Source organism: Callospermophilus lateralis, chromosome 11 (genome assembly GCF_048772815.1).
Source record: "Callospermophilus lateralis isolate mCalLat2 chromosome 11, mCalLat2.hap1, whole genome shotgun sequence".
Classification (NCBI taxonomy): Eukaryota; Metazoa; Chordata; class Mammalia; order Rodentia; family Sciuridae; genus Callospermophilus; species Callospermophilus lateralis.
In genome coordinates this window covers 95,197,417-95,223,921 of record NC_135315.1, presented here as the reverse complement: position 1 = coordinate 95,223,921, position 26,505 = coordinate 95,197,417, and the positions used below count along the sequence as shown (strand labels likewise).

The window sequence follows — 26,505 nt, the reverse complement described above, 5'->3', positions numbered from 1 at the left end:
GCTCTTTTTTTTAGCTATACCTTGTGGAATTTTATAATGTTTTCATTTATTTAAGTATTATGCATATTACTTATTTTCCACAAATGTTCCTCTAGCATTTGTTGTAGAGAGAGAGAGATAACTCCCTATAATAATTTAAAAGAATGTGCAAAATCTATAACAAGAGGTAAACAAATAAAAACAACAATGAAACTTCATCTCATATTCATTAGGTTGATTTCCCTCAAAAATACAGGAAATGAGTGTCCATGAGGATGTGGAAAAATTATGATCATAATTCTACACTTGAATGCTGTTGGTGGGAATGCAAAGTGGTGCAGCTTTTATGGAAAACAATATGGAGGTTTCTCAAAATAAATTAAAAACAGAATCATGTGATCCAAGAATCTTACTTTTGTTTCTATACACAAAAGAATTGAAAACAAGATCTCAAAGAGATATCTATATACCCATTTCACATTTTGAAACCCTAGTCCTCAATGTGTTATTATTTGTATATTATATTTGTATATTATAGGATCTTTAGGAGATAATTAGGTTTTGATGAGGTCATATGTTGGGACTCCCATGATGGAATTAATGTTCTTATATGAAAACAATGGAGTTATCCCACCACCACTTCTCTCTCTCTCTCTTCTCTCTCTCTCTCTCTCTCTCTCTCTCTCTCTCTCTCTCTCTCTTTCTCTGCATGTGAGAATATCCAAGGAAAAAGGCATCACCAATTGAGCATTGCCGGGACATAGCAGTACTGGTACCCTGATCTTGGATTCCAGCATCCTAAACTGTGAGAAAATTTTTTCAGCCACTTGATCCTTGTGTTTTGTTATAGCTGCACAAGCTCACTAATATATCCATATTGGTTGTAGCATAATTACTAATGGGAAGACATAAATGCAATATAAATATATGTGAATGGAGAAATAAAATATGATCTATGGATACAATGGAATATTATTCAGCTTTGCTTTTAAGTGAAACCTCAAGAAATAATTGCTAAGTGAAATAAGCCAATCACTAAAATATAAATACTGTCTGATTGCACTTATATGAGGTATCTAAAGTCATCAAACTCTTAGAGTAGAACAGTGATTTTCAGGACTGACAGGAGAGGGATAAGGGAAGTTGTTCAATGAGTATAGTGTTTTGGTTTTGCAAGATAAAAAAATTCTTGAAACTTACAGTACAGTGATGTGCATATGGATAACAATACTATACTCCACACTTCCATTTAAGTTGTATATTTTCTCACAATTTAAAAATACAATGGACATATTAATAAAGACAATTGAAATATAAGCAAATCTTAGGTCTTATCTAAGAGTTATGAGGAAGTTTTCATTCTGTTGATATCATTGTTGTACTTTCCTACCAACAAATATGTCTTAAATCTATTTTTTCCCAGAGCTCTGCAGAGTGGGAGGGGTGGGGGAGATAGTGAGGACCATAACAGGGCTCTAGAAATGATAGTATAATTTAGCCATCAGACTGAGGCAGCTGGATCTGCAGAACCAAAATCATAAACTCTTCTTTTGCCACAAGAGTGGCCATGGATTTAGACATTTTTTACATTGGTTCAAAATTAACACCTTGACTTAAACTTGGAAGCTGACCAAGAGCCAGTATAAATTAAAAAGTTAATGTACTGGACTGGAGGACAGCCAACTGGCTCTAGAAGAAGCCGCACACAAGATTCAGCAAAAGAATGCTTCCATGTTATTCCCAAAGTGAGCCATACCTTGGGAGGCTGATGTTGCTGTCCCAAGCCAAAATGTCACTGAGAATGACCAAATATAATCTCCATGGTTCTGTAGTCATATGGGAGGATGCTGTTCATCATACTCATACAAAGTCCTTTCTTCCTCACCTAAGAGTGTCTGCATTTCATTTTGGGATATTATCAAACCTAGAGTATCTGTTTGGGGTGGTAACAACCCACACTTATACTTGTCTTGACCCCGTCATTCAGATAATTTTTTTCTCCAGGCTACAGAGATGGATTTATGGATGTAAGAATCTGAGCCTGGCTTAATAGACTCACATTTTCTGTAATTACTAAGAAACATATACTGCTGCCACCAGTTACTGAGCTGAAAGAAGATGAGGTTCTGGAAACCCTTCTAGACAATCAATAGAGTCAGTTTCCAGTTGACACATTTTGAACCCCTGAATATGGATGTGCTGACACATTCTCTTTGTGTCTAAATTGGTTTGAATTGGTACTTTTTAACTTACTTCAGAAAAACATATCAAATAAAGTTATAACAAGTTGAATAATTTCATACATCACACCCCTCAGGCTATAAGTCTATATCTCATGTCCTCACCTGGTTTGTAAGTTTCCTGAGGGTGTATTAATGTTTTTTTCTCATGTAAATGAAATTCTGAGTGTGTGTTTTTTAAAAGATAAGTATTAAGTTTTTCTCTTGTATAAAAACCAACACCCAACCCAAAACACACTCAGACACACCATTCTTTAGACATCTCTGTAGCTCTTATGTTCTCTCTCTCTCTCTCTCTCTCTCTCTCTCTCTCTCTCTCTCTTTCTCTCTTTTTTTGGTCATTTAGTTCTTTTTTATTATTTTTTTCTATTAGTTGTTCATGATAATACAATGATCTTGACATATCATACATTTGAATCAAATGGGGTATAATTTCTCGTATGTACTCTCTTTCTGCCAAAAACCATATCTGTCCTAAACATTGTCTTCTATATCATGGATCCAGGAAGTCTTAGCATGATATTATGGTTAGATCTAGAATGTCCCTCAAAAGCTCATGTGTTAAAAGCCTGATCCTCAATGTAGCAAGGTTCAGAGATGGGGTTTTAGGCAATGATTAGGGAAATGACTTCATCAGTGGATCAATCCATTAGCTGGATTAATCCACTGACAGTAGAATATACTACTGATTGATAACTATAAGCAGTGGGGTGGGGATATAGGAAGTAGGTCACTGGGTTGCTGGGGGCAATGTCTTAAGGACTCTATTGGTTCTGTCCCTTTCCTCCCTCTCCCCCAGCCCTCTCTCACTCCCTTTCTCCTTTCTGGCTACCTTGCAGATTTTTTTTGTCATGACCTTCCATTACGATGTTGCCTGCTGCCTTGGACCCAGCCAGCTATAGACTGCATTCTCTGAAAGCATGAGCCAAATTAAATCTTTCCTAACCCAAGTTGTTCTTGTCAGGTATTTTGGCTACTGAGATGAAAAGTAGACTAATAAATATGAATATGCCAAGTCTAACATTCTTTAAATTTTGTGGATTTTTCCATTAAGTGCTTTAAATGTTTAAGATTAGCATAATTTGTTTTCTTGCACATATGGGAATAAGTATGAATTGATATGCTGGTATTTTAAGGTCCAAAGGAAAGAAGGCCATGAGCCAGTCTATTGTTCAGCCCACACATGAGTTTTCCTAGGTTTTTCTCACGTATTCTATGCAGAGCAAATGACGTGACAATTGTCTTAGATAATAAATTTACTAAAGCAACATGACTGGGGGTGGGAGTGGGAGTAGGAACATGCCTGGTCCTCTCTGAGTCCAGTGTTGTCAGAGTGTCTAATGGCAACCTCGGGTTTGAATCACCACTGATTAGCTGTATGGTATTGAGTATATTATGCCATCTCCCTGTAACTTGGCTTTCTCTTATGTAAAATACATTTATAACTGTTGTCATTGGGTAATTGTGTGGATGAAGTAATCCAATACATATTAAGCATTTGAAATTCCATGCAGAGTAAATTCTAAGAAATACCAGCTTTATACTATGGAGAAACAGAAGGGTAAGTAAAGACTCTTTTCATAGGGAAAGAAAATCTCCCTAAATAATAGATAGATAAAATAAACAAAACAACAACCAAATTATGCTCAGTTCTTCCAAAATATTCTACCCTCTTCTCTCTCTCTCTCTCTCTCTCTCTCTCTCTCTCTCTCTCTCTCACAGGCTATAGAAAAGCAAAGAAATTATGAAAACAAATGAGCAAGAAAAGTATCTCTATAACCTCTTCATACATCTTACCTCGCTGCTAAGAACTCCAAAGTTGATGCTCCAGATAGGGAACATCTTTTCATGTCTACTCGGACATACCGTGCTTATTTTTCTCTGCTGATAAAAGACTGGAAAAGTCATTATTGGTAAAAACCATACCATTTTTCTCATTGCTCTGGTAACAAAATTGTGTGTACCAGGGGCTTAAGAAAATCACCTACTCTTTCCTTTCAATTTAAGTGTCAGTGACTGTAGGGCAGATAGAAAAAAAAGGGCAGTCCATTTGGAGAGAATGGCTCCTCTATCAGTGTCAAGTTCATGTTTGCCAACATAGCAGGAAAGAGCCTGTGCCAGCTTGGACCCTTACCTGGCTCAGTCTTGGGCACTGATGGGTACTTCATTGAAGTGGATCTTGGCTCATGCTCTGAGAACTCCCCACAAAAAAATCAATCTTTGCCCTTTCCCAAGTTGATACCGTCAGCAGGCCTGCCTCTTTTCTTTGGCCCTCAAACTTGACCTTTCTTCTTTTGCTGTCTCACTATTTATTTTCAGAGCCAGCAAATGCATTTCCATTTCTCCACTGTTCCCTTTTTTCCAGAGAAACCATTTAAATAATTAAGATAGAAGGTAAGGTTTTTTTAGGAGAGAAGACAATAGCATTAAAACTTTAGTTAAAAACGAACCACTTATTCTATAAAACGTGACAAAATGTCTGCCAAGTATTCCGGAAAATATATCATATCCTAACATAAGAAAAACATTGTTAGGGACACATGATGTATGGTTTTGGACTTGGAGTATCACCCCAAAAGCTCATGTGCTGAAGGGTTGGCCCTCCAATACAGCAATGATCAGAGGAGGAACTTGATTGGATCTTGAGAATTCTGACCTCATTAGTGGATTAATCCATTGAGATATGCATAACTGAAAGTATCATTGGGAGATGGTTTAAATTCTAAGAGGTAGAACCCTAGTTGGAGGGAATGGGTCACTGAGGGTATACCTATGAGGTCATGTCCCCAGCCTCCCTCCACCCCCACTTCTTTCCCTCTCTTTCTTTCTCTCTCTTTTCTGTATGGATGCCATAAGCTCAGAATCTTTCCTCCACCACATCCTTCTGCCATGATGTCCCCGCCTTGACACAGGCCTAAAAACAGTGGTGTCTACTAAGCATGGTCTGAAATCTCTGAAACTGTGATCCAAAATAAACCTGTTCTTCTCTAGGTTAATTTTATCAGGTAATTTGTCACAGTGATGGAGAGCTGACTACCACACAGGAGGTATCCAGTTCAAATCCCAACTCTGCTCGTGGCTCGTCATGGAGACTTGCAAGATGGAACGAGTTTCCTTCAGCTTCAAACTTCTGGTTTATAAAATAAGAATTTATAAGGACCAACGGACATGAGTGTTTTGCTGACCAAAGTGTTAGCATGTGAAAGACCTTTGATTTTCCAGGAAAGTGATAATTTTCCTTTCCTCCTCGCCCTACCTATTTTCTCATTAGTAAAACAGAAATTAATTTACCTGAGAATAAATTTAATTCTCTTCACATCTTGCATTACATCCCAGGATTCTCTTAAACTCCTAAATAAATTATTTTAAAATTTGCACACATCATTTCACATGTCTTGCCATAAAGTTCAATGGTTTTTTAAAAATGTGTAATGTTATATATCTACAACTACAGAATAGCTTCACTGCCCTATTCAACCTTCCTTCTCCTTCCTCAGAAGTCTTTGCAGCCAGTTTTTCCTGAAAATAAAATAAGCTACTAGAAATATTGTTTGTGCAGATTCTAAATCATAATTAAAGTACTGAAGAGTGTCCTTGTTTAACATATAATAAAACTATGTGAAGCTTTGTAAAAATTGAAAAAAAAATTGTCTTCTAAATGGCAGTGTGATCTCGTGGACCCTCTAGGAATTAGATGATTCTAATTGACTTGAGTTTGAGTCTTTGATTGACACTAGCTGCATAGCAGACTGTAAAATACACACAATAGTTCGTACATCTGACACAGTGCTCTCATATAATTTCCTTCCCTTGAACGCTATCAAGATCTGTGACTTGCTTCTCACCAACAGAAGATTACAAAGTGATGGTTTGTCATGATTACTTAACATTTTATGTGTCTCTATCTTGCTAACACTGGTTTTAGAGACTTTCTTTGCAAACTTGATAAAGTAAGTGACCATATTGTCAAACCCACATAGCAAGGAAATGCAGCCAAGTCAACAGGGACTTCAGGCCTGTGGGAGCTGAGGATAGCCTCTAGCTAACTGCCAGTAAGAAGCCAAGGTCCTTAGTTCTACAATTGAAGAAAGAAAGTTCTGCTAACAATCTGAATTTAGGGGTGGATCCTTCCCCAGTTCTCAACCTAACCCTGGCCATTACTTTGATTACAGCCTGGAGAGAGATTAAGCAGAGAATCCAATTAACCATATCCAGATTCCTGACCGATGGAAACTGTAAATACACTTTTCATTATAATCAGTTCTTGTACTTTATTGGTTCACTCATTAATTAATGAGTTAAATAAAATATTTGGCACTTGTTAATTTGATGTTGTATTCATATGGATTTTCCAATGAAACAGAGCCAATAGGACATGTATAGAAGACTTATTATATGGAATTGGCTTACACAATTACGGAGACTGGAGTGAGTATTCAAAATCTGCAGTCTGGGCCAGTAGCTGGAAACCTAAGAGACCCAGTGGTGTAATTCCAGTCTGGCGGCAGTCTTCTGAGAATTTCATCTTGCTTTTTTTTTTTTTCCTGAGAATTCTATTTTTCTTCTATTTAGACTTCAACTGATTGGATTGATCCTGACTACATTATGGAGAAGCATTCACTTACTCCAAGTTCACTGATCCAGCATCAATTTCATCTAACCATTTTCTTCCTCAAGTTGACACATAAAATTCAGCATGATAGATGTTTATATGAGACTCAGGAATTTTAAGTAAATTGTCTCTTAACTAGAGGTATAAGAAGTGCTAGCAGCCATGAAGTATTATAAGTTCAAAGGACTTTGCTGAAATATAAGAGTCAGGTGCAACCTGTGAAAAACTTGGAGAACATACAAAGAAGAGGCACTAGTGAGTGCAGAGGCCAGGTTTAGAAGTTTCTCTTCATAGAGAAACAAAGAAACAAGGAAGAGGCCAGTATGGATGGCACAGTGAGGACACAGGAGGGAGGAGAGAGAGTTGAGGTCAAAGCAGTAATGGGGAGTTAGATTACAGACCATGGAAAGGGGATCAGAATTTAACTTGAGCAAAATGACAAACTATTCCATGGAACAGACATAACATGAATTAACTTTGCAATGTTTCTTCATTGCTGTTCCTTCAATTAAAATAGACCTAAAGAGTAAAAATATAGGCTTGATTTCAGACATGTTTCAGATGCTGTCTGAACTGATATTCAAAGCACTTAAGTGAATTGTCCATCGTTATAAAACTCACAAGCAGAGGTGCCAGATGTAATTCTGTTTCCCCTGACCCACATGCTGATATTCAGGTAGCTCTGCCCCTTCCATGATCTATAAGCATCTCTAGGTCTTTATTTGGTGATTTATAGCCATGATTACTAGGACCACAATTTTTAATTCTCAGCAAGACCAATCAAATTAGTCAATAAAGGAAAAGATCTGAGTCTTTTCTATTTTGTGAGCTCCAGACTAGTATTTGTATGCATGGAGAAAGCTACTTCTACCTTCTACTCATGCTCTTTTGCTTAAAAATGTCAGCTTGTTCATTCTCCCAGATTTCAATCTCCTCAGTAATATAAAGAAACATGTTTTTTTTTCTTTCTGTTCCTCCAGTCAGAAGAGTTCAGAAATATTTCCCTGGATAATGCCATTACAATATTCAACAGCAGCTCCCTGGAGAGAAAGGATAATTCAAAATCTTAAATAAGATATTCAATTTGAGATTAGTTAAGTGGTTATTTGGCTGAAAGGGATTTGACAAATAAGAAACACTTCTATACTTCAGGTAAAGAAAATATTCAGTTGGATTTAATTAGCAGTGGGATTTTTCTGGCACCTCTCCATTAAGAACTTTCAAGCATTGGAAGGATAATTAAAATTTCTGCAGGTTAATAATCACAATAAAGTTTCATTTTAAGAAATGAAGATTCAAAACTGAAGTGCAAAAATATCAGTGTGCGATTCCCGAGTGTATTTCTTCAGGGATCATGTTTAATATACAGACTGTAGTCATGCATATTATTAACAGTTGTGGTCTTGATCAATTTGCTTTAAAATCACACAGCTTCCAAGTCTAGTAATTTTAGGCTTCAAAGAACATACATTATGAATAAATGTTGGCAATTAGTTTCTTCAAAACTCCCAAATAAGCACATTATACTCTGGCACAGACAAGACTCACAGGTAAAGAGAGTCTTGTCTTTGAATATTTTATAGGAACAATTATCTTCGTTGTCTTTGTGGGAGATGGTGGCTCAGCACCAAGGAGAGCAGTGACCCCAAAATCAAAATGATGAGGAGATATGCCAGTGTTCCAGTGGGGTAAGGGCCTGGTAATTAATTTTTTTCCCTATAAAATTCCATTCTATATATTCTGAATGTGGTAATTTCTGATTCTCCTTCACCTTTGTCTTTTTTATTCTGGTTTTTACTCCTGGTGTGGAAGAAGGCTTTAAGCATGATGAATCAAAATTCTGTTGAGATAGGGTAGATACTAAGAAGTAAGAGTCTTGTTTATTTTTGAGATATTCCATCCATGATGAATGTGAGGGTTCAATACAAAAGATTTATACTGGGAAAATGTATGTGAGATAAGGTCTTTCCTTAGGGGAAGAATGATGGAAAGAAAGAGGGAGAGAAACTAAAGGAAAAGTGAACCCAAGTGACCAGGTGAACAGCTCATGGCAGTGAAACAGAAAACAGAAAAACATTTCCGTCTGTCCTCTGGATATGATGAGGGTTCCTAGAAGTTTCCTGAGATGTATCATGCCTTTCCACACTTACAGAGCTTAAGTTAACGTTTATTTCAAAGAATTTCCAAAAGAGTGCCTTACATTGTACACACACACACACACACACACACACACACACACACACACATGTGTATGTATGTATATACATACATACATGTATGATTTTAGAATTTTATGTATGTGTGTGTTTAGAATGTTATGTGGCAGTTATTAAATCATCGGTACTCTAAAACTGGCCATGGTGGAAGTATTTACATCAAAGCATTAATGTCTCCACTCATCCACCAAAACCTACCCACATGGAGGGCCATTTGTTTACCCTTTGCAGTGCACCATTTTTCCGCTCCCTGACCACCTCCACACCATGTGGTTGTCCTTATTCCCCATCCAACTCTGTCACCTAGACAGCATGATTTCCCAACCACAGCTATTACCACACCATGCACACCCTTCCTGATCTCTCAAAGCATTGACTGAAATTTGATTCTGATTGTCTACATTAGTATTACTTCTTGGGCCCCTTACAACTCTTAACTGTCTCCTTGGTCTGTTTCCTTCCCTGAAATACAGCCATTTATCAAGACTCTGAACAAAACCTTCATTCTTTCTCCTTTGGACATTCATTCATTGTCTGGTTTACATTATTGCCCAATTCTTGTTTTCCAGACTCACAGTTAAGTTCTTGGTTAGTCTTTCAACAGCCTGGTAAGTGCTGACCATGACATCACAAGCTCAATCTTTCCTGAAACATACAAAACGTCTTTTCATCTCTCACCAGCATATCTTCAGACTTCTTCATTATGGCCATAATAGCATTATCTGCCAATCTAATCACATCTGATGATCACAAATAATTTATACATAATAAAATTTGAAAAATTCATTACATCTGATTTGTTGTCTTGGTATAATCTACCTTCAAAGTGTATTTCATGTATTATCTCTAACATCCTTTTTGTCACCATACAACTTTAGGTAAAGTCTACCCGTTTGGTCTTCTTGACCATGGCACTAGATTTATAATTTGTTTTCCTGCCCCAAATACCTTCTGGAATTGGATACATATGTAAAGTAGAACATTCTTAAAATATTCTGAGGCTAAGTCATCTGTGTTGGTTTTAATTCAGGTTCTTAATTTTTTTGCTATCTTTCCCTTCAATAGGTGGAGCGCAATAACTGACCTCTGCCCCTTGAATATAGATTGAACTTAGGGACCCACTTTTAAGTAAATAGGCTGAAGCAGAAGTGACAGTGTGTGGCTTCAGAAACTAAGTCATTAAAAGTACCAAACTCCCTTCTTAATCATTTTCTCTTGGAATGCTCTTGGAGAAGCTGGCCTCTAATGACCTGAAGAAATTTAAGCAACCTATAGAGACCCATGTGATGAGAAGCTAAGGATTCCTGTGAAAGTCATGATATTGAGCTATCCTGATACCTTCTCATATGGCTATATTCAGAGCCAACATCTTGACTGCAGCCTCACGAGGACTGCCGAGTTGGGACTGCCTTGCTGATTCACTCTTGAATTCTTATCTCTTGGAGAGTGTATAAGTAAATGTTTCTTTTAGGCTCCAAAATTCGGGGGCAATGTTTTATACAGCAATAGATATTAATGCACCACTCATCCTAGACCCTACTCTAAAATAAACTTCAGAAATAATAAAGAAAAAGATAGTAATGTTTTTATGGTGATTACAGATACTTTTTTCTGCAAACTCATTTCAAACTATCTTCCTTAAGGAAATGAAGATATGAGTGATTCTTTTATGTACAGCAGAAGGATACACACACACACACACACACACACACACACACACACACACACATCTTTAGAATGCCAGCAGAGGTAAAAAAAAATAGGCTTCACATCATCTGGTATTCTATTAATGAGACACTGGAATAATGACTGGGGTTGGTCAGGAGTATTACTGTCTTTTTCTTCTGTTGACTTGTTGATTTGGTGCCTGTTCTTTTTTTTAATACTTTAAATGTAACGTTTTTTTGAATTTTTAATATTTATTTTTTTTTAGTTTTCAGCGGACACAACATCTTTGTTTGTATGTGGTGTTGAGGATCAAACCCGGGCCACACGCATGCCAGGCGAGCGCGCTACCACTTGAGCCACATCCCCAGCCCCTTGGTTCCTGTTCTTTCAGAGTTGCTGCTTTCAAAAGTGCACTGTTGAAATGACCACTGCCCTGACTCCTATGTGGTCATGATGCTATGTTTTATTACTCTCAACTTCCCTCATATTTTAAAAAAAAGACACTATATTTTATGGATCACTTGTCAACAAAATTCTCTCTTTAATAATTTTCTTCCTTTTTTCTTTGTTTTTGTTTTTAGGTTTTAAATCTTTATTCTCCACCTCTTTCTCCTCTTTGTTCTTAAGTGCTATTCTATACACTTTTGCTCTGAGATGAATATTTTAATCCTTTTTTGGTTGCTATAACAAAATAAGTAAGACCAGGTAACATATAAAGAAAAAAAGGTTTATTAAACTTATGATTCTGGAGGCTGGGAAGCCCAAGAGCATGGTGCCAACATCTGATGGGGACTTCTTTCTTAATAATAACACGGTAAAGCCATAACAAGGGGTTGCTTTAATGACCTCATCCAAACTATTTACTTTCCAAAGGCCCCAGTTCCAAATTCCATTAATGTATGCATTTTGGGATAAAGTTTCCAACAAATTAACTTTGGGGGAACATATTCAAACTATAGCAATGTGCTTATGCAAAAACTGTTATGATTTTTAATTTTAGTGAACAAATGATAGTATTTCTGTCCTGTGTATTATTAGCTGCTGTAACAAAGGAAAAATTTTGGTTTCTGCCTGGAGTTCTTGGGTTGATGATGGGGCATCTCTAGGACTGTTACACACTGTTCATTGAAACCATGAATTTTTCCACATAATATATTAGGGACTATTCTTATTTAACACTTGCATGGGAACAGAATCATCAGGTATAAGTGAACCTTAGGGACATTACATGTTCATGGTGTTCTAGACCATGAATTTTATGGTTGTTATTGTCCCCATGTTCTTGGATTGTTTTCTATTCATTCCACGCATTCTTGGCAGTGTTCTGCATAAATAAAAGACAGCATCACAGAGAAAAGAACTAAGACTAGCAAATTGTATGGGAAAGAGGATTTGATCTGGTTACATGTGGTTTCTCTGCTATCTATTTGCTATGTGTCCGTGAAAAAACAGCAAAATCTTCTTCAAAGGAGGTGATTGGCCAAGTTGATGGTTGAAGAGGATGCATGATACTTCATACTCAGTGCTCAAGATCTAATTAGTGGATTATTTCTAATTTTCCTTCAAGCTCTAGAATTCCAGGATTCAAGTCAAGCAATTTTGCCAGGCTTGACTCTTAAGAGAGATTTGCCCTGAGCTCTGAAAATGTATAGTCATGCCGAATTACTTTCTGCCTTCTTTTCCCAGGAGAGCATGGCAGTCCCACTCTGAAATTATGCAGAGTGAGCCACTGTAATATGCTCAATAAGCCACCTTGGCATTGCTTTTGCTTTGTTCCTAGAAACTGCCAACTGCATATGCTACCAGGGAACTCACATCCACATATGCACAGAACAAACAAACCTGCTGGTTTCAAGAAAATTTTGTTTGCCAAGGAGTTTAAGGTGGGTTGGTTACATGTTCCCCCACTGTATTTCTTGTTCCCTAAAACTACACAGAGCTAGGAGCCAAGTTGGTGTTGGAAAGAGTGATAATATGAAGAATGTGGAGGGAAAGAAAATACAGACAAAATCTAATTGAACCTTATAATAAATTGGCAGTTACTATATTTATGTGGCTGCTTCTTTATGTCAAAGAAGCTCTGAGAACAGCAGATAATTGATCCCCAGAGGGTTTAGAGAAAATGGAGTCCATGGTGTCCAGAACATCCTTTAGGCAAGGATGAAGGGGCTGTTAGGAGTCCCCAGGTCCCTCTTTCAATCTGGGAGAAGTTGAGATGCTTTCAAAGGTATGTCTAATGTACCTGAGATCAGCTCTTAAATCTTGTTTACTGAATCTCAGCTATTCTCTTGTCTTTACCACAAGACTCAAATGTGAGCACTTGTCTCAGTTTTTGCTGAGACTCCAAATCTCCATTATATTCTGATGTGAACCACTTCAACCCTGATGCCATGATTTATTTGCACCATTCCCTGTCCTGGAGAATCAGCCAGCCCTTCACTAACTATCCACCCCAGGTTACTCTGCCAGGTCTTATTACAGGGACCCATTATTGTGGACTTGCAGGGATCAGCAAAAATTGGGCCATCATCCTCACTTCTGGCATAATCACTGATTACAATCTTGAGCTAACTTGCCTTTGGCTTGGGGTCTAGCACAATCTAAATTTTCTACCCCGCTTTGGATACTGGATTAAATTCAAGAAACAGCCTCTTAGCAGGGTTCATCCTGCCTTAGAACCTTCCCAGTCTGCTATCTTATCCCTTCCCACTTAAGTTCAGGGTTCCTCCTGAGTCAGTAGAACACCCCAAACTAGCTTCTCCTATTTGTAATGATAGAATGAGTTCTTGTGAGTTAAAAAACAAACAAGCAAGAGAAATGTACTTCTTCTAATGTACTTATTTATAATAGAGCCACAAGGCCTCATTCTGAGCTTTTACAAGAAAATTTCTACTTTATGAGAAGTGCAGAAGGAAGATCTTGCCCCACAATGAGGTCACTGAAGAGAAGCCTCATGCATGAAAATGGGAATTACATGTAGGGTTCTTATCTGTAACAGTTCAAGCAATGTCTAAATGTATATGGAGTTATATACATACATATCTGTATGTATATGATATGTATATATTATATATATTTCATATGTATATATTGTATGGGTATTCATATATAGATAGGTAGGTAGATAGATAGCTTATATAAGCTGTATAAGCTGCTAGGTCTCAGATTACTTAGTGCCACTATTTGGAAAACACTCCATCTCCACTTATTTACTGAAGTTAGCAAATATCAGTCCTTTCCTTTGGGAGAGCTTAGATGCTCCACCTATCAAGTATATCATGTTAAATAAGGTCAAACAGAGTAAGTCTTTATTTGTGTATCTCAACAGCAAGGGCTGAGATAGGATTTGCTATATGCTTTCAGAAGAATGATACTGTTTTCCTTGTGTAAACTCTGAAAACTACATTTGAAATAGAACTGCATGAACATGCAATTCTCTTGTTTTGAATCATCTCTTATTTGTGGCTGACCCATAGGTGGACTGGTAGAATGGAAAGAGAAGTGGGTACATCCATAAGTTGAAATTCTGATATTGCTACTTTACTTGTTATGAGATCTTAGATGAGTGAATTAATTTTTCCAGACTGATGTTTCCACATTAGTAAATGAACATAATCACCTTATAACATTTGCATACTTTAAATCTTTTATTCCCTTATTCCTGATTACATATTAAAAGTACCATATGACACCAACTTTAACTTTCTTTCCTTATAGCTGATTGCCCCAACTTATATAAAACCCTTCACATCCTCCTATCCCACAGTCCCTACCTTCATTGGGTAATGTTTGCATAAATTTGGGAGACAAAAATGAAGAAATATATATGGCACATTTGTAAATGCATTTAGGGATTATAAATGATACACTCAATTGATCCAATAGCTTTCTGATTTGTCTGCCATATTAAAAATAAAAAAAATACTACTTTCCCTTTTGTATTTATTGGAAGTAATGTCTGAATATTTATATGGGGAAATTCTATCTCATGCTAATTATTTTTTGTGCTTACTAGTTTAACACACACACACACACACACACACACACACACACACACACACACACAGAGTGAGTGAAAGAGAGAGATTTTTATCAACTTATGCCAACCCTACTTGTCTGGATGCCCAGAGGTTTTGATTCCAAAATTCCCCAGGGACATCTATTAAATCTCAAACAGAAGAGAAGCTCTAAATAGCAAGAAGGAAGAATCGAATCGTTTCTGGGCATTCTTCCAGACAGAAACTTGGCCATTCATGTCACTAAGGACAACTGTGTCTGCCTTTGAGCTGCCTAAAATGTAGCACACTGAAGACTTTGGAAAACAGTCCACAGCTCTCTCATTTAATCCAGCACACAACTGAGCTTTGATAGGAAACAAATCCTTTGGGGTTTCTGAGCTTTGTGAGTGTGATCACTAGTGAGTCTTTTCAGTTCTCTGAGCTTTACCTTCATGAAATGTAAAAGAAGGAAAACTTTCCTTCCTAGGGAACTTGTGTGGATAAAAAAAGAAAATGAGTGAACAATGTCACATAAATGTTAAAAATAATTGTAGCTGCTTTCCTATGTCCATTATCCTGAATGTTTTCCATCCAGGACTTCCTGTTCTTCACTACACTTTTGTTTTATTTATATATTTTAGGTTCATGTAACTTTTAACTCTTAGCTTGGGACTTTCAATCTTAGTAGCCTTTGGCCCTTCAGACCTGGTGGTCGTAGAGGCTCACCTGTTTGGACCTGTACTTTGCACTGTAAAGTCTGGTTGACTTACCAATTGATGGTGAGCATTGCTTCCTGGCTGTGGCCAGTGAGAACTTCCTATCCTTGGTTCTTCAGCATGCACTTGGCTACACCAGTCCCAGCCATTTGTCAAGTGTGTGTCTGTGTGTGTGTGTGTGTGTGTGTGTGTGTGTGTGTGAGGTAGTGCTTGTTGGTGTCACTACTAAATCAGATTGTCTTCCTTCTTGTGGCTGAAAGGTGGTAAGGGAAGCAATGAGCTCCGGGAGAGGCAGGTAACAAGATGGTACAGTAGTTCAAAGGGAGAGTGTTGTCCTCCAGCAGCTTCCACCCGTCTCTCCTGGGAAGGACTTTTCTGCCTACATGTCCCCTCCCCACCTCCGTCTGCTGCACACCATGAATACTAAAGAAACACAAAATCCTCCAAGAGTTAACACACAGTCTATGCAATAGGTCTACAACCTTTAATAGCACATCTTTTGTTTGTTTATGGTACATAAATAACTACTGATACTTCCTTATTTGTTTAAATCCGAGTTTGTGTATGTGCATATATTTAAATCATGCAAAAATATGCAAATATACATATTTATTTTTATGCTGAAAATTTGTATTAATCACATACATGTATGTATCTCTGTGTGGGTATGTACGTGTGTATGATTCATATGCACATGGGTAGCATAATTACAGTTTAAAAATGTTAAAACATTTGAAAATTCATATATTAAATTGTAGGCACCATAACAGCAAAATAATATTTTCATCTCAATATGAATTTAAATTGATAAAAATGAGAAAAAAATATCTTTTTATCTAAGAAATTATTCTTACTTTATTAAAAGAATCTATATACTGTTGGCAGTAATGAATTTTTCTATACACTTCATATTTATTTATAAATAATTACACAATTCTAATAGAAAATAAAACTTTATGCTTACTTCACAATATATTTCTTGTAAATTTTATTTAGCATTTTTTATTTAGCATTTTGAGCATGCAATAAATGTATGTTCATTTTAGAAAATCTTAGAAAGTATGCCCAAAAATGATGAAAAGAATTAAAATATTCAGTTTTATAAGTTAGAAATAACCACTGTTGTTAATATTTAGTCTTTCTGTTTGTACATGTCCATACATATATATTTTACTTTCAGTATTTGGGATGGAACCCAGAACCTTGCACATGATAGACAAGTGCTCTATTACAGAGCTATTCCTCAGTCCTATATTTCTGTAAAAAGTTATCATACCATGTAAGAATTTAAATTCTATTATTAACATCAATTTTTATCCTATGTCATTAAATATTTCTTAGAAAAGTACTTTAAGAGAAAGTTACTGTTATGAGTACATGTATATACATATATATATACATATATGGGTGTGTGTGTGTCTGTATTTCCTACTAACTACTAAGCTTATGCATACTACTCATTGAATTCTTATGCATCCACCAGCTATTATTAATACTTACATATGCAAGATTTTGTAAATACACATATATATGCATATATTGAAATATTAGTATGGTCATGTAGTATTTTTATTCTAATCTAGAAGCTTATTCTTAAAAAATTTCACAACCTTCTTTTGCTTTTCTTTTCTTCTTCCTTTTCTGACTTTTTTTTTCACTACTGGGAATTGAATCCAGAGCTACCGTACCATTGAGGTATATCCTCATCCCTTATCATTTTTTACTTTGAGACAGGGTCTTACTAAGTTGCTGAGACTGTTCCTCAGCTTCTTATCCTCCTATCTCAGCCTCCTGAGTCCTGGAGATTACAGGTTTGTGTAACCATGCCTGACTGTCTACTTCTTGTTGAATACCTTACAAATTTCTTTTCCACACCATCTTCTTTAAAGAGGCATTCTGGCCACACTTTGACATTCCATGGAGCCACAGTGAAGTTCCCAAATAGGAGTTGCTGGGGAGGTGGGAACTGTGCACTGCTTCCAGGTCTATAGAGGTGAATAGGGCTGCTGGCCCCACACCAAAGACCTCAGGCAGAGGCAATGAGGAATATAATGGAGATTGATGGCGTGATTTTCTTTTCCTTTCCCACTTCTGTGAAGACGTTTTTTCTTCTACAGTATATCCAAATTACTTTTCAACTACACTCTGCATTAGTTTGTTCTGCTATGAAGTATTTTTTGAATATGTAAATTTGTTCCAATATAACTGATGTATTAGGGGAGAGTTTGAAGATAATACAAGGGTTGTACAAGCTTGTGTATAACTGCATGAATGAGAAATACCATGGTTGGATATGAGGTGTCCCTCAAAGTCTTACCTGTGAGACAGTGCAAGAAGGTTTAGAGGTAGGATGATTGGATTATGAGAGCCTTAACCCAATCAGTGAATTATTCCCCTGATAGGGATTAACTGAGTAGTGTCTTTAGGCTGGAGGTAGGGTGTGGCTGGAGGAGGTGGGTCCCTGGGTGCAGGCCTTCAGGATAATTATCTGGTGAGCTGAGTGTAGTCCCTCTCTTTCTCCTTTCTGATCATCATTTTTTTTAGCCAATTTCCTCTACCAAATCCTTCTGTCATGACATTCACACTCATCATTCAAGCTCTGAGGAATACAATCACCATCTATGGATTGAGACCTCTGAAACCATTAGCCCTTAAATAAACATTTCCTCCTCTAATTGTTCTTGTCAGGTCTTTTGGTCACAGCAGTGTAAAAGCTGACCAAAACACCAGCTATGTAAAAATACACAGAACACACACACACACACACACCCTACAACTTTGACCAGCAGCCCTCTCCTCCCTGAGTGTTACACCACACTGATCACATTTAGTGTTATAAACTTCTGTGTAATTACAGGTAACTTTCTTTGCTTCATTTCACAATAACTCATAAGCTGGAAACATTTGAATGACCATTCTTTCAAGCAAACTGCATGCCTTCTTCAAGATAAGTGTTTTGTGCATGTGTGCTTGTTAACAATTTAATGTGTGTAAAAGGGCTACCATTTTAATTAGGCTTGTACCTCTTTTCAGTGTGTCCCTGGACACATTATCCTGAGATGTGAAAGAGGTTTTATGTTCCTAGGCTTTGTGGTGTTTTACTTGTGCCATTTTTGCATAGTGAGGGGATCTTTCAGAATACCATGTCACATCATATCACAGAACAACTGATTATATATACCACCCTCTGGGAAAAAACCTCTGCATGTGCAATGTGAGAGAATTTTCCCTGAATCTCAGGAGCATTTCTGAGTTTTGTTTAGATTCAAAATCGTTTTTTTCTGGGTCAGGTGGTTTTGAGGCTGACTTGAAACACTTTGGAACTATGCACATGTCTTCAAATTGCTGGTTCTTGTTCTGTGTTAAGATCAGGGACAGGTTGGTCCTTAACATCAAGACATTTGAGCTTCTGAGGTCCATATCTCTCACTCCCATCCTGGGCCTCAATCACTCTGTTGCCTATCCTGTTTTATTTTCACATTATAATAATGTGAAATTATCTTATGAGCGTTGTTTATGACATGCCAAATTACATCATTCCTGTTAGAATGTGCTTCCCGAAGGCAGATATTTTAACTGCCTTGATAGTAGTTGTGTCATCTCCACCTCTAGCAGTATATGCCACATACAGATCAATAAATATCTTTATTCTTTAAACCACAGATTCTTGTCCATGTATTTAACACTAAAATGTATAATAGCCATTTCCTTGCAGGTGTTCATCTGGAATTATTTTGGGATTTCCCCCACCATGCAAACATCAGCCCAAAAATGCATTTTCAAAATCCTATTAGCTCCTCAGGAAGTAGGTAAGCAAATTATATAATGATCTAGAAATCGAACTTGGACCTTTGATTTTTTATTCCACTTTCTAGCCAATCCCCCCCCCATTTTCTAAAGTGCAATTATTTCACTTAAATTACTGTCTAAGAATAGCTCGTCGAATCCTACAGCTTGCATAGTAACAGAGAGGAAGGGCAGGAGGTGTTGGTTCTTGACAAACAGCAATTGGACATGTAATTAGAGGTGCAAGCTGGGTTAGGTTTGACCCACGATGCTACCTCCAAGATCGTGTCTAAATAAAATGGACTTGCTCACAACACTAAGCTGAAAATCGAGGGTTGAGTTTCATCAAACATTTATCTAGTGCCCCCTAATGGCAATGTCCACAACTGAATGCTGAAGGAATGGAATAAATCAAATGAAATAAAATAAAAACGATCCTCTTTTAAATTAGCATAGACTTCAGAAAAAATAGGAGTAACATGCCACACATAAACATAATGCTAAATTCTAACTATGTGGGAAAAAAATCATAGAGCACGAAGCTCTCCCTGTGTAAAGACTCCCTTTGGGCTGGGGGAGATTTGCGGATTCCACACAGGCTGAATTTGAAGGGAGTCTGTGCCAGTCACCTGCCCGTATTCGCACAGGTCGACATCCCACCCACACTTGCTCTGGCTATTTCAGTAAATGACATTTCCCAGGTTTCATTGACTGTTGGCTTTTGGCCAGGTGTGGGCAGTGAGGAGGATTGCCCAGGAAGAACCAGAGCAAAGACAAACTGCCTTTGCCCTCTCCTCCCCTTGGCCAACCATCACTGCCCTGCCCCCTCGTCCTGTCAGATGCATCTGCTGTGACTTTGGCTTCCATGTGTCAGTATTGGCTCCAAGGCTCTCATCATGCCTGTTATTTCCAGAACAGGGAAATTAGAGATGTCCTCATTAGGCTAATCTCAGCATAGCCTTCTCTGCTTCTAACTGGCATCTCAGCTCTTCCGTTATTCAAGTAACAAATTCCCTGTATTAAATCCCCTTTGTGTGAAATATCTAGGCAGGCTTTCTGTTCTTGTGGCTTACCTCTGACTGACACAGGAGATAATCTGCTTCTGATGGGGCAAAGATTGGCCTGAAGAGCAATGCAGGGTGAGAGGCGTCAGTCTGTGGAAAAGGAAAAAACTAAAGGCAGCCATAAAATTAAAAAAAAAAGGAAATTCCCATGCATACTGAGACTGCACTGAAGACACCACAACCTTCTGACTCCAGTACTATTGGGGGAGTGCTGAGGAAGGTTTTGTGCCTGCACAAATGTTTTGACCTAAGGAACAGATGGTCCCCAAAGAGTGACAGATCCAGTCAACTTCTTTGTTTTCCACTAACTTTGAATCATTTATTTGGAACTCTTGGGAATGACTTATGCACTCAAAACACCACAATAGTAAGGGGTCTTCTTCCTCCAAATTATACACATGGAGGCAGTGAATCTTCTGTGTTAAAGTGGTTTGCTCAAGGTCACACAGCTGATAGAGACAGAAGGGAACTATTCCAGGTCCTAGAACTATTCTAGGTTTCTTTCTACCATCTGAGCCTCTAGTGCATCTTCCAAGTCTCAGTTAATTACATGTAGTTTGGTCCTTCAGTAACTACAAGGTTGCGAATAAATCTGAATGGGTTTGCTCCCTGTTAATTTGTAACTTTGAATTGATAACAACTATAATGTTATTCCTTTCAATGTAACCAGGGTGGAAGGATGCTGAAATGGAATAATACAATGTAATGAAGTGACAGGTATTGTACACTCAACTAAAATATAGGTACAATTTAGATTGGAAAATATATTCTACTTTGTTAGTTTAAAAAACTTAAAAAATATAAAAAACCTTGAGCCTGTGGTGTTAACGATATTGTTTGGTAATTAGCCGTTATGAAATCTTGTAAATGCATAACTTTTTGACTAAAAACAGAGTTTTGGGATAAAAATAAACATCTCCAGGCAAAGACTTTAGAGACATTATCTGTTTAATAAATATGAATGCTAAAGCAATAAACAAGAGCAATTATACATTACATTACATAGTATTTAACAAAAAAAATACACCAAAAAAAGTCATTTTGAAATTAGAAGTAGTTCCAATACTATAAGAAAACTTTCTTTTTTTTTTTTTTTAAATTGGCTTCCTATAAAAAAAAAAAAGTTGGCAAATGAGGGATTTCAATGCTCAGTTGGAATCCTGGAAAACACAGAACAGCTGCCAAGCACCCCATTGCTCTCAAAGTTGCTGTTTGGAACTTCTGATAAAAAGCAAAGCCAACCTCTGCATTTTGGATAGTGGATCCAATTAGGAATAAGGCAAGAGAGAAAATGTTGGTTGGGTAGTTCAGGGTAGAACATGCACAGTTTGCCTTCTGGGGTTTTAGAAAATGTTGCAGTTTTGTATTTTTAGCTTGCCCTGAATCTTACCTTCCACACACATCCCTCTCCACACTCCTCTGGCCTTAGGCCCACCAAACTCCTCATTGTGTTTGCACCTGCTATTAGCGAGTAGGTAGGCACTTGGGTCCCTCCCATTTGTAGGCTGACATCATTGCCTTGTCTTTGGGCTTGAGCTGGAATGGCCTGTTCTGGTGGTTCTCCAACTTGAGCATGCATCATGATCACCTGGATGGCTTGTTGGACTGATTGGTGGGACTACTCCCATCCAGAGAGAGAGAGAGAGCAACACTATTCATCCCCTAGAGTTTCTCACTCAGTAGCTCCAGGGTATAGACCCAGAATTAGCATTTCTAACAAGTTACAGGTTATGCTGATACTACTAGCCTGAGTACCACACTTTGAGAACCAGGAGCCACAGTCATTGGAACAATGAGGTCCCCTCTGAGCAGTACCTTGCCTCACTAATCACCTACAGGTGGGAGGGAGCTTTGAGGAGAGGCACAGGAGAACACTGGAGATGCTGAATCTATATCTGACCACCTTTGGTCACTCTCCAAAATGCCAAGCATCTCATGTCTGCCTCTATTTTAAATTAGGGCTCCTTCTTCCCTATGACTTTTCACTCATTTATTTCACTGACAAATAATTTTCAGAATACTACTCTAGGCAAGGCACTGTGCTAGATTAAGAGTATATACCCCTTTTCACAATTTTCTAATTAAAATGAATTGAACTGCAACTCTGAGAACTCCCTGTGCTGGTGTGAGTGAGCCTCTTTTGGTTTCTAAACACTTGGGTTTTCCAGATGAAATTTGGGAGGCTCCAACTTAAGAGAATCATTGAGGATGTTTTCTAAGAGATAGGAAGCCTGGCAGATTGGGAATCAATCAAATTTTACTAAAAGGTGGCTGCCCCCAAGCACAGCCCATTGCCCAGATTCATATGCGGCCTCCTCAACCATGACACCTTTTACATGGTTAACTTCTGGCAGCAGCTTGCTACTCTCGCCCTACCTAAGCTACATTAGGGCAGGAGTCATTGGGATCTTTAGGATATCCTCATCATCACCAGGACCCTGTTATACCCTGTTGGTGGCTTAGGGACTCAGCCAAAAAGGACAGTAGGTTCTCTGAGTGGTTTATCGTAATGATTTCTCCCACCTTTCAAATGGGCTTTGTCCAGTTCAAGTACTGAGGGGGCTCCAGTAGTGGATGGACTTTTGTTCCCTTCTCTGGTCCTTCTTTCATGATCACCCTGGGAAAACTGGGGATATCTAAACGCTTTCAGGATTTAAGGACTGTGAGGATTTCTTTTGCTTTGTTGGAGGCCTAACTCCTCCCGTGTATACTGAGTTATTTTTCCTTTACTGATACCGTGATGCTCAAAAGATTAGAGACCACAGGTGAAATCGCCAGGATCACCCTAAGTAATCAAAATCTCATCCTAATGTAAGATAAGACCTAATTTTCTCGACTTTTTGACATTCTTAAACATTAAGTCCATTAACCTGCTTCTCCTTCTGGTTAAATCAGTGTTTATTTCACAAGTGTTTTTATTCTGTTGTGAGAAAGGAAGTATGTGGTAACAGCAACTATCACAGGAAGACATACCCTGCAATACAGTCACATGTTCAAAACATTTCTCACAAGAAGCTTCCAGAATCTGAACGCACGAGATGTTTGTTAATGTGCAAGAACACCACTACTCAGTTGTGCACTTTCTTTTCCAAAGAATATGGCCAGGTTTGACTGCTTTGCATATATCAACTCTTTCACATTACATGTTTCCAGGTGGGAAAAGGCAAGGATATTGGGAAAAGGCAGGTTTTAGAGGAATAGACAAAGGGTACATGAAACTGAACCCTGCTGGGCAGGATGCAGCCGGAGCAGTGGGCACAGAAGCTGGCATGCTTGGGAGTGTACAAAACAAACAGAGATCTGAGACTTGCAAGTGGTGGGGTCAGGGTTTGCAGAGCCTAGGCCAGTATTTAGGAGACATCAGGGGTGATGTCCAAAATCTAGCAACGTGTTTGTGAAGAAAAAGTAGGAACAGTTGAAGGATAACTTGGGGATTGAAAGGAAGGGATTCAAAGACATGGACGGATCATGGGTACACAGGGATGGCAAATGAATGGGAAGGCAAGACAGAGGATAACTACTACAAAAAAATTCCATCTTCTACTTCAGTTGGGATGGGAGTAGGGAAAGCTGCAAGGAGAAAAGCTGAACAAGAAACAAAGGTCCGTTTCTGACGTGCTTTGCTTCCCTGCCTCTCTTTTTGTCCTAGTGTACCTGCACGCACGATCTTCAACTTGCATCTTTGTCCCTGTGGCCACAGAGAATAGAGAGAAAGCAGCTTTGTGGCCTCTGCTGACCAACAAAGCTACCACCGCTAACTTAGAAGGGGGAAACGACAGTAAGGACAGTGGGACAGAAAAACGGCTCAGGGTTTCCCTGTGCATGTCTTTGTGTCTTATGAAAAGGCCCGGGATGGCTAATCCACCCCTCGCCCAGGAGTGCTAAAATAGCTGTTAAATCTAGAGCCAAGAATATTTCCAAAAATACATGCAGATTTCCTTGGCCTATATATGTTATGAATTTTCTACAAACACGACCGATCAGAAAAAAAAGAAGAAAGGGGGAGGGGAGTGTTTTCCATTAAAATAGAGCACCTGTACACTGCCCCTCCAAACATGTCCTCAAGGTATTGTCCACATGCACAGGCTTAAAGCTAAAAACCCTTGTTGTCTGTGTCAGAAGAATTAAAAGTCCCGGTGCAATGAGTGTTTGTTTTTGTTTGTTTGGATTTTGACTGTTTTTATTTTTATTTTTTGTTTTGATTTGTTTTTGTTTTTGTTTTTTTACTGGCGTCCTCCATTAAAACATTTACATAGATAGGGATTTCTTTTGTGCTTTAATTCTCAGCAACTATGGAAATACTTCCTGGCAAAAATAGGAAACAGAACAACAGAGGAAAGCAAAGAAACATAAAGTTAGTGGTCATGAAGGATGATGCGCTGGACAAGAGCGAAATTCTTTCCTGATCAGCAGGTTGCCTGTAGCCTTTGGGGTTTTTCCTTAAATTGCAAATTGTGCCCCAGCAGATCCCCGCTTTGGCGTTGAAGGTGGAGTGGCGTGTCTTGCTCTTTGCAATCAGAGAGATGAGTCACCAAGTTGAGTAGAAGGGGAGGGAGGGGAGGGTAAAGCTACTCTCCTAAGAGAAAACGTGTAACACTTACTCATTTAATGACACTGGAAATGGAAAAGTGTCAGAGAATTTGCAATGTGGTGTGACATGTTCCTGGAGAAGAAGGAACTGCTACTTTAATAAAGTAAGCAGCCACTGTGCCATATACCCTGTGGAAATGATACTGAGAAGCAAATGACCCCCAAAATGCAGCATCTTAGATGCTTTGTAAGTAAACAGACAGGGTGGGGTGGGGGGTATGAATTTATTAGCTTATGTCCCCCATAAAAGAAAATGCATGGTGAAAACCGGATACCAGATGTGGCTGCAGGTGTTATTACCACCTACAACAGGAGCCAGTCATTGTATTTGAATTCCCCCTGAATGTCTCCACAGACCTGTCCCATATCCATGTAAAAGAGAGGGTTCTGTTTCTGTTTACATGCTCATTTTCCCCTAAAATAAAAGATTTCAAATCTTATGTAAAAGCCTTCTAGACAGTTTGGCGTTATGACATTAGAGTGAAGTGCAAACACTTATGTAATAATTTATTATTCAAGGTCAGTAATGCAGGATCTAGATGTGAACATTTACAGCTTCAACTCCTGAGGCCAACAGACAAGAGGAACCCAGGAAAGAAATGGATCAGCAATGGTGGCTCCATGGATTTGTCAAACTTCCAGGAAACTTTATTCTGCAATAAATAGTAGGACTCAGCAACTGAGCTTCAGACAGGCTATACCTAGCTGCTTATCTCCCATGCTTACTTCACAGGTGGAGAGAGGTTACTGAAATGTGAAGTCCATTTTAAGGTATCTGATATGGGACAGTTGGAAAAAAAAAGGCATTTGTTGATCTTCTCTGTAATAATCTAATCCTGTAACTGGGCTCTCTTAGGATCCTCTCTCCCAAACTTTGTGTCTCTTGTCCTCAAGTTCTCAGGAACCAGTTTCTAGATAATTGCTACATTAAAAAAATCTCTGGATGGTCACACTTGTCACTCTTATTATGTCCCTTCTTTGGTGGTGCTCTTTGCCCTCCACAGGGTTGTCTATAGTTGGGCTGCCATGTTTTGCTTTGGTCCACTACACCTCGACCCCAACCCCTTGCCAGCCCTCCAGTCCACCGTCCCCAACCTCTGAGACCTCTCTTTCTTGTATATTGCTCATAAACATTTGAAGCCCAGTGTTTTAGGGAGGGTTTTTGCAAAGGGGGAATTAATTAATGAGAGAGGGGAAAAAACTGAATAGAAGCAAGAAAGAGGCATCTTAGCTGTTTCTCTCAGGGAGTGTTAGAACAGAAGGAAGTGGTTATGTGAAGCCAGAAAGCAGTTAGAGGGAGAGTCAGCCATTGGTTACAGAGGCTGAACAACTGATGGCTACTGGGAATCATTTACCTACGAGCTGTGATTCCACCTTCTCATCTCTAAGCTGGCCAGGCCTTCTTAGTTCAGTCTGAGGGATATTGGGCCTGTTTTCAGTGTGACTGACTGGACTGATCATCTCTTGTTTTTTTTCATTATGCATCTGGGTATAAACATTAATCCCCAGGATCTTCCTAAAACATTAACAGAAACCATAACTGCTGTGCAAGGGAGAAGCACAACACTGCCATATGTGCTTCAGAACCTGTCAGAAAGAGGGAGGGGGAAGAGGTAGGGGAAACCTGGATGGAGGG

General features: G+C 38.4%; 1 protein-coding gene across 1 annotated transcript in view; it reads right to left on the bottom strand.

The window, feature by feature from the left end:
* Positions 1-21,420: 21,420 nt before the first annotated feature.
* Positions 21,421-26,505, bottom strand: part of LOC143410704 (VPS10 domain-containing receptor SorCS1-like) — a 194,241-nt gene continuing 189,156 nt past the window's right edge. The window contains 2 exon segments of the mRNA XM_077110654.1: positions 21,421-21,500; positions 26,225-26,385. Of these exon segments, the coding sequence (XP_076966769.1) occupies positions 21,421-21,500; positions 26,225-26,385 (241 nt within the window).